At 47.0% G+C, this 13687-nt stretch overlaps 1 protein-coding gene across 1 annotated transcript in view; it reads left to right on the top strand.

Annotated features, from left to right (window-relative positions):
* The window catches only part of CDK5RAP2 (CDK5 regulatory subunit associated protein 2), a 182262-nt gene that overhangs the window by 28492 nt on the left and 140083 nt on the right, over positions 1-13687 (top strand). The window contains 3 exon segments of the mRNA XM_021068104.1: positions 460-570; positions 4954-5030; positions 12249-12372. Of these exon segments, the coding sequence (XP_020923763.1) occupies positions 460-570; positions 4954-5030; positions 12249-12372 (312 nt within the window).

Raw genomic sequence — 13687 nt, 5'->3', positions numbered from 1 at the left:
TCGACTCCTAGCCTGGGAACTTCTATATGCCACAGGTACAGCCCTAAAAAACAAAACAAAACAAAAACAGGAGTTACTGTTGTGGCTCAGTGGAAACAAATCTGACTAGTATCCCTGAGGTCTTAGGTTTGAGATTCTCTGGCCTTGCTCAGTGGGTTAAGGATCCTGTGTTGCCATGAGCTGTGGTGTAGGTCAGAGACACGGCTTGGATCCTGCTTTGCTATGGCTGTGGTGTAGGCTGGCAACTTTAGCTCCAATTTGACCTCTAGCCTGGGAACTTCCATATGCTGTGGGTGCAGCTCCCCCCCCAACCAAAAAAAAGGCAAAAAATAAAAAAACAAATAAAGCTATAATCATCAGTTTGTGGTCAGCTGTGTGGTTTTTGGAAGCAGTGAGGATCCATGAGGGTATTGTTGCGTTGACCTCACTTTTGATAACCTGTCTGTGCTTATTTTCTAGCAAATCACTGAACTGAAGAAAGAAAACTTTAACCTAAAGCTCCGCATCTATTTCCTCGAGGAAAGAATGCAACAGGAATTTGATGGCCCCACTGAACACCTGTACAAAACTGTGAGTGCCTCGCTTCTCCGGTGTCGTCCCCGGTGTCTTTTCTCATAGTCATTCCAAGCAGAAACTCGATTAGTTTTTGTTCTCGGAGTTGGCATGAATAGATAGCGCTGCTTTCATTTTATTTGAATTGATTACAGGGAGCATAAAGATAATAGGATGACCTTAATATTAAGCAGAGAGATACAAGATTAATGTTAAGGGAGTCTTTCTCTCTTCTTAAAATCAAAATTCTGATTTACCGTATCTCGATTGCCTTTTTCTCATTATTTATAACGTAGACAAAGACGGTAAGATGGTCAGCTGTCTTTGGAATTGAATCCCGTCATTACCAACTAACTTGTGTAACTAGAGACAAGTCACTTCAGCTCTCTGGGCTAGCTTCCAGGGTTAAGTGATAATCCCCCTGTCCTGGAGTTATTTGTGTGGATTAAAGTGAGTTGACAGATGCAAGCCTCAGCATCCAGGCCCTGCTTGACAATGATCATCATTGTCTCACCGAGCCTTCCATTGGCCGCCCTAAGTTAGGATGGGCCAGTCTTCTGTGATATGACTCTTCGGTATTCCTTGCGTGCTGCCTTATAACTGTCAGATAAAAAGTCTCTTCCTATCTGAAGTCTTGACCTGGAGATCGCTGCCTGAAAACAAACCTTGATTCTGAAAGTTGAAAAAAAGCACCTGGCTTTCTTGAAAAGACATGAGTCAAACAGTGTTTCAGTGCCCATTTCTTGACTTTCTCCAGGAGATTAGCTCTTGGCCTGGGAATTATTCCGCTTTTTTTTCTTCTTTTTTTTTTTTTTTTTTGTCTTTTTGCCATTTCTTGGGCCGCTCCCGCGGCATATGGAGGTTCCCAGGCTAGGGGTCGAATCGGAGCTGTAGCTGCCAGCCTACGCCAGAGCCACAGCAACTCGGGATCCGAGCCGCATCTGCAACCCATACCACAGCCCACGGCAATGCTGGATCCTTAACCCACTGAGCAAGGGCAGGGATTGAACCCGCAACCACATGGTTCTTAGATTCGTCAACCACTGCGCCACAACGGGAACTCCTTTTTTTCTCTTCTGAAGTTTGCACCAGTGGAAACTTGGGGGAAGGAGGAAAAAGAACCCTCCATGAGTTTTAGCGGATGGACTTAAATGGGCTTGTCTTGAAGTGGGGTTATACTATACTTCCGAGGCTTTTCAAGAATTGAAAAGCTCCCTTGTCCCTCAAGACACTTTTTTTTTTTTTTTTTTTTTTTTCCTCTTCGTTGTGGAGGAGACAATGAAGAGCTCACCTCCCCTTTTCTGGAAGTGGTGGTATAATCAAGATTTTGAAGGAAACCCCAGAGCCTGAAATATTTTAAATATAAGGTCATTTATCTCAGAATGAATATGAGGGTTAGGAAATCAAAACGAGTCAATTCCCGGCTCTGGGTCAGGCGTCTGTACAGTCATTCACCTTATTTTAATTCTCAAGATGGTCCCGTACAGTGGGGATGGGCCTCATCTTGTAGGAGAGGAAACTGAAGCTCAGGGAAGATCAGTAACTTACTTGAGGTCGTGGAGCTGCTCTGTGAGGCGGGTTTTGCCCCCAAGTCTGCCTCCCTCCTTGTACTCTGCTATTTCAGCTGTTCTCTTCCATTGTTTGGTTAGATGGCCTGATTTGATTGCCCTTTTATTTAAATTTTAATTTTTTGGACAGGTGTACATGGTTCAAAATCTAAAAGATAAAAGGTTTACATTGAAAAGACTTTTCTTCCACCCTGGTCTCCCGGTTTCCTAGTTCCAACCAATACTATTAATTCCTCGGGCAGAGAAATTTTATGTGTATACAAGCAGGCGTGATATGTGTGTATATGTATGCGTTTATAAACCCTCTTTTTATGTCAATGCGAGCACTTTCTGCTTTATACCTCATGTTTTTCCTTAACAGTATCTGGAATATCTTTCCTTAATAATGGTTTAAGGCTTCTTCATTCTTTCTTATAATGATATTCCATTTTATGCGTATAGGGTGTCTCGATTTTTTGGTTTAGTAATTGCAGTCTCTGTGTATGTAAGTTATAACGTGAAGTATTGGGCTTGCAAAAAATAGCCCAGAGGATACGTTAGCTAGCTGGGTGCCAGTTGGTTCATAAGAAAGCAAAGCACTTGCGGAGTTCCTGTTGTGGCGCAGCGGAAACAAATCTGACTAGGAACCATGAGGTTGCAGGTTAGATCCCTGGCCTCAACCAGTGGGTTAAGGATCTGGTGTTGCTGTGGCTGTGGTGTAGGCTAGTGGCTATAGCTCCAATTAGACCCCTAGCCTGGGAACCTCCATCTGCCGGGGGTGCGGCCCTAAAAAGCAAAAAAAAAAAAATTAAAAAAGCAAAGCACTTAGAACAGTTGATATCAGTTATTACATGGAAGCTCTCTGTTCTCTGATGAGCTGGAAAAGAGGTCTTCTCTTTGCAGAGTGTTTCTGCAGTCTGTACAAAGTCCAGTGGAAGACACTGCATACTGTCACTTCGTGTCCTTTATGTGAAGATCAGTTTCTTTTAGAAAAAGTTCTGCTGCAGCGATGACTTCTTTAGTTCCTATTGTTTGATGGTGAAGAGAATAACACGTTCTGAGCCCTGCCTCCTAGCCCCTTCTCATTTGTTAGTCCATTTGCTCCTCAAATCCACCGTGTCAGCTGGGCTTTATGTTTTTCATGTGACACTTGAGGCCTCTGAAAGGAGAAAGCTTGTTTTCCTTCCTCGCGGTCTGTGTTTCTAAGGACAATTACAGGCTTGCACTTCCGCCTTGTTATTCCGTGTGAGCGTGAAGGCAGGGCCTGTGTCCGCCTTGTTACCAGGGTGGCCTCATGCTGAGCCCATGCTTGGCCTGTCGTAGGAGTTGGTGTAGGTCTGTGAAGGGGAGGAGTGAGTGAATGAGTACCCACTGACTTTTCATGGTTCCCTCCCAGTGAAGAGTGGAGGCAGAATTTGAACCCAGGTCCTTCAAGGCTGTGACCTTTCCATTCCAGCTGACTTTTCAGTCGAGGTACTCTCCCCACCAGGGCTGTTTGGCTGAAGGGAGGGAGGCATGTCCTCTGGTAAATTTTACAGAAAATGTTGCTTAATTTTCTTGGCCATGCCCATGGCATGTGGAGATTCCCATGCCAGGAACTGAACCTGTGCCATAGCAGCAACCTGAGCCACTACAGTGATGATGCTGGATCCTTAACCTGCTGTACACAGGAGAACTCCTGGAAATGTTTTTTTATTTAAAATAGTACACATGTAGGAGTTCCTGAGGAACCATGAGGTTGCAGGTTCCATCCCTGGCCTCGCTCAGTGGGTAAAGGATCTGGCGTTACCGTGAGCTGGGGTGTAGGTTGCAGACGAGTCTTGGATCTGGTGTTGCTGTGGTTGTGGTGTAGGCCGGCAGCTGTAGCTCTGATTAGACCCCTAGCCTGGGAATTTCCATATGCCATGGGTGCGGCCCTAAAAAGCAAAAAATGAACCAAAAAACAAACAAAAATAGTACACATGTATTATGGAGTAAAATGTAAAGCTGGCATCAATTATGAAAATGAAACAGGAGCAAATTAGAGAAATCTTGGATTTACCACAGTCCTCTGCAGAGGGCCCCCCCCCCATTTAGTGCATGAATTCATCTGAATTCCGTCTAGGGTACGTTTGTGGACTGGTTTGTGAAGCCCATTGTGGCTCCACTGCCTCACGTTGTGATCTGTTTGCCAAAGATTCTGTCCGTGGATCTTCACGTGAATTAGAGGCCCAAGGCCGTGTGTGGCTCCCTTTGTTCCAGTCAGTTAACGGGAAGGTGGTTGGAGAACACTGTGATGTCCCCTCTAGACAGCTGGCCCCGTGTGGTTGTGGCTCTCTTGGAAGGGAGTACCCTGAAATCTTAAACACTGAAATGAGACAGGCAGTGACGCAGCCTCCCACGTACCCATCCACATGTTTTATTTTTTTCTGAAGCTGTAACATGTTCCCACTGCTACAGCCACCACATGCATGATTGTAAACAACCAGAAGTAATTGCCTTGGAATGGTAAAAGCAAACTGCACAATTGCTTGTAAATTTGCTTGGCGGAGGGCAAACAATTTTTAAATCAGCTTCACTTGTATGACATTTATGCCTCAATGTTTGAATGCTCTGGCTGTTAGAAGCTTGGAAAATTTACATAATTGTTCCAAGCCTCGAGAAATCCAGGGCTTTCTTTGGGGACCACCAGTGTTTAATAATTCCCTTTTCCCCGTGCCCCGAGGCTAATGAGGGTGTGAATCTAATATCTGCTTATTATGGGAGAAGCCAGCCAGCCAGCCAGCCCTTGCTGAAAGCTGGTTCCCCACTCGAGGCATTCGGACATCCTGTGTGTTTCACGCTGTTTCTTTTCTCTCCTGATCTTGTCTGGAAGAACATCGAGCTCAAGGTGGAAGTAGAGAGTCTGAAGCGGGAGCTCCAAGAGAGAGAGCAGCTGCTCATCAAAGCCTCGTGAGTACCGTCCCCTCTCCCGGCAAAGCTTTCGGGTCGCCCAGGTGCTAGAGGCTGGGTGCGCCTGTGAAGGAGAATCTGGTATTTCCAGGGGTTCTCCAGTTCCAGTGGTGCTCTGGGGAACCCCAGGAGGTTTTCCTTTTTATTTACTGATTTTTTAACCAACTTTCAAAATGTAGCATACTTATAGGAAAATGCACCGACTGTAAGTGTACAGCCTGATGACCCTTCACCAACGCACCTGTGGGGCCACCATCCGGCTCAGAAACCAGAGCATCAGCAGCTCTGCTGACGTTTCCTCTGTGCTCCCAGACCTTCCCCTTCTCCCACTTAGATAACCACTGTGCTGACACTAGGGTACACCCTGCTTGGTTCTGCCTGTTCGTGAACTTGACGGAAATGGAATCATACTCTGGGCATGCAGCTTTTTGTGTCTGTGGCCTCTTCCCTAGCGAAGTGGCTGAGGTCCGTCCATGTTGTTATTACCTCAGCAGCTCAGCTGTTTTCATCGCTGTGAAAGGCCTAGGGGTCTCAGGGTCCCGAGGGACCCCCGCAGAGGGCGTGGCTTCAACCAGTGTAACTCGTTTTTGTATGTTTCATGTACCAGGGCCCCTCGAAGTGTTTTGTTTAAAAGAGAGATTCTACTGTTTTAAAAAATTTTGAAAACTATTACTTTTCATTAGTCAGTCAGTTAATTAATTGAAATATTTGTTGAATAACCAGCACAGCTCAGCAAAGACAGTCTGTGGCCCCTTGTTTATTCGTTCATTCACGGACACATGCCCCATAAGTGTACTGCACACCGAGAGGATTTGAGAAGAGATGTCCCTTTGCTCAGGAGCTCGTCAAAGATGCCTATAAACGGAGCGTGAGGGAGGCACAGTGACAGAGGGCGATTGTGGGCACAGTGTGCTGAGTTTTGCTTGGTGAGAGGGCACTGAGACTTGCCAGAGCTGACCCACCCCGGATCTGGCTGAGAGCTTACATGGAAGTGCTTTGTCTGTCACTGTGGCCAAGCTCCTGCCCATACAGAATACTGGGGTGTTCCCGTCGTGGTTCAGTGGTTAACGAATCCGACTAGGAACCATGAGGTTTCGGGTTCGATCCCTGGCCTCACTCAGTGGGTTAAGGATCCCGTTGCCGTAAGCTGTGGTGTAGGTTGCAGATGCACCTCGGATCCCACATTGCTGTGGCTCTGGCATAGGCCGCCGGCTGCAGCTCCAATTCGACCCGTAGCCTGGGAACCTCCATATGCCGAGGGAGCAGCCCTAGAAAAGGCAAAAAGACAAAAAAAAAAAAAAGAACACTGGGCCACTGGCATGGAGTCTTGGGCTTAGGGCACAGTGGCCCTGCTCTGGGCCAGGCCATACAGTTCCTTTTATTGTCACGCGGCCAGCTGCTGAAATGGACTGCTGTTGGCTTGGAGTAGATTGGAGCTTCCCTGGCCCAGGCCTCTCTGTGTTATGCTGACTTTTCACACGTGGTATTTTCTGGATGAGCAAGTGAGTGAATGAATGAATGAATAAACTAGACTAACCTGTTTGTGTTGCCGTAGGTTGCTTTTGTTGTTGTTTGGAAGCACATCATTCTCGGGGCAGGAAGTCACATCTGCTTTACCAAGCCTGGAAGTCAGTAGTAGAATTCAGTCAGTTTCGTCCTCAGCGCACAGCCTGCTGCAGACTGTGTCCTTGACTTCTTCCTAGCCAGGCACATTCACGGGGAAGCCCAGACTCACTCCCTAGTACCAACACAGGGCTGAGAGTTTGGGGGCTGGTGGACATGACTGCAGAGATTTCCCAACTGCCCAGACTAGTGTTCAAAGCCCTTTTAAGTCTGACCAGCTTTATGAATTGATTGAGAAAATATTTATTAAGCAGTTGTGCGGGACACTGGACTAAGTTCCTGGGAATACAGTGGTGATCCAAACAGACACAGGGGGCCTACCTTCTGAAGGGGTGATGGGGATAAAATACTTGGAGTCCAGGATGTATAAATACAAATTGGGAAAAGAGCTATGAGAAAAATAAAGGAAGCTCTAAGAGTGTATAGCAACGGGAGTAGATACATAACTATAGGGAAGGAGCATTTGCGATGACATGAGATCAGAGGGGTAAGTAGGAACTGACCAGGTGAAAGGGTGGAGAAGGTGTTGGCGAGAGGGGAACGTGCAGGTCTGAGGAAATAGGACAAGTCTGGGCGGGGGCTCGGTCTTGTCTTACAGGCTCTTGAGGCCACACCAGAGATTTTGGTCTTTCTCCTGAGAGCCAGTGGGAAGCAGTCCTGGGTTTTAAGGAGCTGACACAATCAGGCTTTGTTGTTTCAAAGGTCACTCTGGATGCTGACTGGGCCATGTTTTGTGGAGGGAGCTTGGGTGGAGGCGGGGAGGCGAGTTGGGGGCCAGTCTGAGAGTTCAGGTGAGAGCTCATGGTAAAGATGGACAGGGGGATGGGGAATGCACTTAGGAAACAAAACCAGGAGTTGCCGTCGTGGCTCAGTGGTTAACGAACCTAACTAGGAACCACGAGGTTGTGGGTTCGATCTCTGGCCTCTCTCAGTGGGTTAAGGATCCGGCCGTGAGCTGTGGTGTAGGTTGCAGACGCGGCTAGGATCCTGCATCGCTGTGTCTCTGGTGTAGGCTGGTGGCTACAGCTCCGACTAGACCCCTAGCCTGGGAACCTCCATATGCCGCAGGAGCGGCCCTAGAAATGGCAAAACGCAAAAAAAAAAAAAAAAAAAAAAAGGAAGCAAAGCCAGCAGGCCTGGGCTGCGGATGGGAAGGGTGCCTGCTCGGTGAGGGGTCCTGACTTCACTGCTCCAGTGTTCTCTCCCCAGTGCTTTATCCCTGACAGTTCACAGACACTAAAATGTTCTGCCCCACTGCTCTTCTGACACATCTCTTCTGCTTCCCATCCCCTCCGGCCTAGATGCCTTTCCTGTCGCCTTCTCTTTAGAAAGGCTCCTGCTGAGTTCCATGGCTGCCCATAGCCACATCTCAGCCTCTTCACAGACTTCCCGACATCGTTGTCCCAGGAGCTAGGCAGCTTCTGAAGAAAACCTCATTCTATGGAAGGGAATTGAGGCTTGGAGAAGGGAAGGATCATGACTAAAACCACTTAGAGCAGAGCTCAAGTCCCTGGCTTCTAGTCCAGCAGTAGGTTTCATGTCCTTCCTTCCTACCTTCCTTCCTTCTTTCTTTTTAGGGTTGCACCCGCAGCATATGGGGTTCCCAGGCTAGGGGTCAAATTGGAGCTACAGCTGCTGGTCTCACCACAGCCACAGCAATGCAGGATCTGGCTGCATCTGTGACCTACACCACAGCTCACAGCAATGCCAGATCCTTAACCCACTGAGTGATGCCAGGGATTGAACCCGCAACCTCATGGTTCAGTCGGATTCTTTTCTGCTGTGCCATGACGGGAGCTCCATGTTCTTTCTCTATTTTCCTATGTGATTCTCATTTCTCCATCATGACTGTATGTCTTGCAAGGCCAGGAGCCTCTTCTCCTATGTTAGTGGAGATGGGCCAGTGGAAGGGACAGGGCTCCAGGTTGGCCCTGCCAGTAGGTGGGCCTGTGGCTCCTGAGCCTTGGTTTCTCGGCTGTTCTGCTTCATGGGCCTTTGCGTAGCTGATCTGCCAGCTGACTGTGTAGCTGACTCTCTGCTCAGAGTGCCCTTCTTTACCCTAAACTGCCAGCACCTCACAGCATGTGTGGTGCATATTTGTTGATGGAAAAATATCTTTATAAATGCCCTCAATTCCCTTTTTCAGTTTTATGGTTGTTAGTTTTGTAGGAGGGGGCTGTTGGGAGATATGGGACCTGTCACAGGAAAAGCCTCTGCTCCTCCTAAAGAACTATAATTAGACTGGAAAGAATCAAGAGGAAATGTTGACAGTAAAAACGGTAGTGAGGGTGGTGTTTCCAGAAAGTTCTTTCTTGTATTGGGTGAAAAGCTGAATGGGACCAGTTTCTGTCAACCTTCTGTCTCCTTAGGTCTGCTGTCTCTCTCTTCTGTTGTCCCAGGTTCTGTAAAGGAAGAAAGGGTAGAAGGAGGGAACTCGCGTTTATTGAGATCCCGCTTTCCCCAAACCCTGGGCCTGGCACTTGACATACTTTGTCGCATTTGATTTTACAACAACTATTTGAGGCAGCCAGTGTTCCCATTTGAGTGAAGAGAAAACTGAGGCCGCGATGGGTAGGGGGACTCGCCCAGGTTGGTAACAGAACTGGGACTGGTCTGGTCAGGAGTGCTCTGCCTTGCTGTGGAGTAGACATGTATGTTTGCGGCTTCTCATTGTTATATTTATCAGTTACAATAAGGGGACATTAAAAACAAAAGCAGACATATTGTCGGGAGTAAATTTTATCTCTGTGGCTTTAAAACACAAACGAAAATAATAATTCCATTAGTAGGGGAAAATTGCACCATACTGCTGAGTATAAATTTTATTGCTACAGTAACTGTAAAATACAGCGATGATAAATGAAAAGTTGGAACATTTATTATTGGGAATATATTTTATTGGTATAACTAAAATGCAACCAAACTGAATAATACCAGTACTTGTTAAAAACTGTAGTCAGCCTCATGACAGTGTATATGATTCTGACTGCCAAAACGCTGGGCAGAGGAGTTCCCCTTGTGGCTGAGTGGTAACGAACCCAACTAGTATCCATGAGGACACGGGTTCGATCCCTGGCCTCGTTCAGTGGGTCAAGGATCCGGTGTTGCCGTGAGCTGTGGTATAGGTTGCAGACGTGGTTCGGATCTGGCGTTGCTGTGACTGTGGCGTAGGCCGGCAGCTATAGCTCCGATTCGACCCCTAGCCTGGGAACCTTCATATGCTGTGGGTGTGGCCCTAAAAAGACAAAAAACCAAAAACAAAACAAAAACAAAAAACCAACAACACAAGGCCGATAGAAGGGAGCCAGTGTATTTGCGCTCACTGGGTGGGATGGTCAAGTGGGCTGTTTTCTAGAGGAGTCTGTATAAAGCCCAAGGGCTGAAACATTTGTGGTGGCCAGGGGAAAATTCAGGACTGGAGAAGTCCTGTATCCAGTGCTCAGGAGGGAGAAGCTTCTGGTACAGAAGTCTTTCAGCCGTGGATAATGCCACTTGAGGGGTGACAGAAATGGTCACTTATCACTGTGCATTCCTGACAGGACTGATCAGGAAATGAGCTGAGGGGGTGGGGGCCGAGGGCATTTGATGGTATTGATCAAGAGGTGGCAATGGTGGCTTTCCTTCTGCCAGAGCTGATCTATTCTCAGCTCAGACGCCAGCAGAGGGCTAGAATGAGGCCTGTCGCCACATCTTAGCAGGGGCCAGCGCTGCGGTGGCCTCGGGTACAACAGGCTAGCAGGCAGCTTTCAGATCAGAGAGGAAGGGCACCGTGCTATGTTCGGCCACCACTTGTGTTAGCACATTAATTCTAAGAGGTAATCATCTCATTTTTCAAATGAGGAAACTGAGGTGTAAGAGCTCATTTACCCAGAGTCACACTGAGGACATAATAGAGTCAAAATTTGGAAGCAGATCTGTTCAGCCTCAGAGCTCCTGTTCTTTCTTTCCAATTGTTCACATTGAATTCCCTTAAAATGATATCATGATACTGGGGCCTTCTGAAGGCTTATTGGTGAAAGGAAACAAGATATGAATAAAGTCTTTATTTGCAGGCGACTCATGTTTGAAACTTGGACAGCAAGTGTGGCCCTCTTGACTTTCCATTGTTCTCAGTCAAAAATTCACATGGCCTCTGCATGTGAGCATCTCATCACGTGGCTCTTGGTTGGAAAAATGTTATATACCCTTAAAGTAGGGCATGGGAGGCTGGTGGTGAATAGCTTTATTCTTCTGCAGTTTTTCTGAAAAACTAGCTTTAGGTGGAGCCATTTCCTTTATAATTCTGCCTTCTGGAAACCCGCAATCATTTTAGAAATCTGATGAGAACAGCTCTGAGTCTGTGTTGCGTAAATTCATATCCGACGCTGTTTTTCTTTTTTGAGAACCAAAATGAAGGGCATCAGTGCTCGCGGTCCCGGGTCTGGTTTTGGCGTGCCAGCCCCACCACTGCTGGTCAGGCGAAGAGAGTATTCCACGAGGCCGGGCAGTGTGAAGGCTGCGCTTGATGTCAGAGATGGTAGAGGAACGCGGAGAGTGGGCTGCTTGCATAACCTCCTCTCCTCGGGCCCTCAGTCGCCGCTGGTCCCACGGAGTGGTCATGCTGTGTTTGAAACGCTTTCCCCTCCAGCCGCAGGAGGTGCTGCACAGAGACCTTCACCCTCAGGTTTATTCTGGTTGCACGTTGGTGGCCACACTAGCTCTCCACCTTTGCTGCCCCCGGAGGGGGTGTACTTTCTCAGAAGTTTCTTTCTTTCTTTTTTTTTTTTTTTTTAATTTTATTGAAGTATGGTTTATTTACAGTGTTGTCTTTTTTTTAAATGATTTTCATTTTTTCCATTATAGCTGGTTTACAGTGTTCTGTCAATTTTCTACTGTACAGCAAATGACCCAGTCACACAAACATATATATATATTTTTTCTCATATTATCCTCCATCATGCTCCATCATAAGTGACTAGTTGTAGGTCCCAGTGCTATACAGCAGCATCTCATTGCTTATCCATTCCAAAGGCAAGAGTTTGCATCTATTAACCCCAAATTCCCAGTCCATACCACTCCCTTATCAGAAGTTTCTTGGTGGGGGATTTGGCAATAGCTGGCACATGTTTTAAAAATGTGCTTATCCTTTAACCTAGTAGTTCCCCTTCTAGGAATTGACCCTAAGGATTGGACAGTAGTCATATATATATATATAGTATATGACTATTCTATATAAATGTGTGTATTTATATATCTCATATATATGTGTTTTAATTGAGATATAATTGGCATATAACATTGTGTGTCAGGTGTACTGCATGGATGATTTGATTCATTTCTGTATTGCATTATCTGTGCTTTTGAATGACAAATACTAATTTTTTGGAGTTCTCTGATGGCCTAGCGTTGTCACTGCCGTGGTGTGGGTTCAATTACTGGCCCTGGTACTTCCACATGCTGTGGGTGTGGCCAAAAAAATTAATTTTTTTAAAAAAGAAGCCCAACACAGGCCACTGGGAGAAGTGACCAACAAATCTTCTTTGTCTCTTTGGGGTGATTGGAATGACCCTCTGATTGTCACTCTTGTGTATTTTCCACCTGTGCCTCTTTTTGTAGCAAAGCGGTTGAGACCCTTGCTGAAGGGGGCGGCTCTGAAATTCAGCGGGTGAAGGAAGATGCTCAGAAGAAGGTGCGGCAGGTCGAAGAGCTCCTAACCAAGAGAATACTGCTTTTGGAAGAGGCAAGTCTGGAAGCTCCAAGGAGAGTATACTTACAGTGGGTTCATATGCAGTGGGCAGCATTTTGTTCCTTTTTTCATCAGCTGTCAGAGTTTCAGCAGAAACAAGAGCCCCTGCCCTTACTGAGCATCCCCTGGGTTCCAGCCCTGTTCTAGGCACTTTGCATATGGAATTTATAGCCCGGCCTTTATTGTCTCCATCCTCTAGCTGAGGATAGGGAAGTACAGACAGAGGTACTAACTAGGCCCGTGTAACCCAGATTTAAGCTTACACCTGCTGATTTTCGAGCCTGTTTTCTGGCTCCAACACTGCCCTTCTTAACTAGTCTAGTCCCTTTATTTTACAGAAGATGAAACTCAGGCCAGGAGAGGGGAAGCAACTCCCCTAACAGCCAGACCTGGAGTGGCATTTCCTGACTCGTCAGGCTGTGTGTGGCCACACAGCCCCTGTCCGGAGACCAGCCTCCATCCCTCCATCCCTCCATCCCCTGTGCTCAGGGGATGCCTTTTCTTGGGGAGCTGCTATGTGTAGCTCCTCCTCCTCTTTCTCAGGTGTGCCCTGTGACTGTGATGGGGTCAGGATGTTTCTTGGCCCCCAGATTTTATCTCCTAGATGTTCAGAAGTTTTCCTTCATTTTTTTTTTTTTTTTTCCGTCTTTTTGCCTTTTCCAGGGCCACTCTCACAGCATATGGAGATTCCCAGGCTAGGGCGCTAATCGGAGCCGTAGCCACCGGCCTACGCCAGAGCCACAGCAACTCTGGATCCCAGCCGCGTCTGCAACCTACACCACAGCTCACGGCAATGCCAGATGATTAATCCACTGAGCAAGGCCAGGGATCGAACCCGAAACCTCATGGTTCCTAGTCAGATTCGTTAACCACTGTGCCACGATGGGAACTCCTAGTTCCTTAATTCTTGATCTTTGAAGTCTGTTGTTTCATCTCACTTCTCTACCTGAAACCCTGGTTCTTCTTAGCAGATAAGAGGAGAAATGATACCACAAAGCACTTCCGGATACCAAAAGCAGATACCTTGTACTGTGTTTTGCAGCTTGTAATGGTCTTTTGCATTCATCTTGTTCACGTCATCCCCATGACGGTGTGTAGGTATTAGGTCCAAAATACAGATAAAGAAACAGACTCAGAGAGGGTAGGAAACTTAGGAGTTCCCATCATGGCTCAGTGGTTAACGAACCCGACTAGTATCCATGAGGTTGCAGGTTCCATCCCTGGCCTCGCTCAGTGGGTAAAGGATCTGGCGTTACCGTGAGCTGTGGTTGTAGGTCACAGACGTGGCTCGAATCCTGAGTTGCTGTGG

Source organism: Sus scrofa, chromosome 1, assembly GCF_000003025.6.
Source record: "Sus scrofa isolate TJ Tabasco breed Duroc chromosome 1, Sscrofa11.1, whole genome shotgun sequence".
NCBI classification, from domain to species: Eukaryota; Metazoa; Chordata; class Mammalia; order Artiodactyla; family Suidae; genus Sus; species Sus scrofa.
Note: the sequence above shows the minus strand (reverse complement) of the source record. Positions and strands in the feature narration are given on the sequence as shown.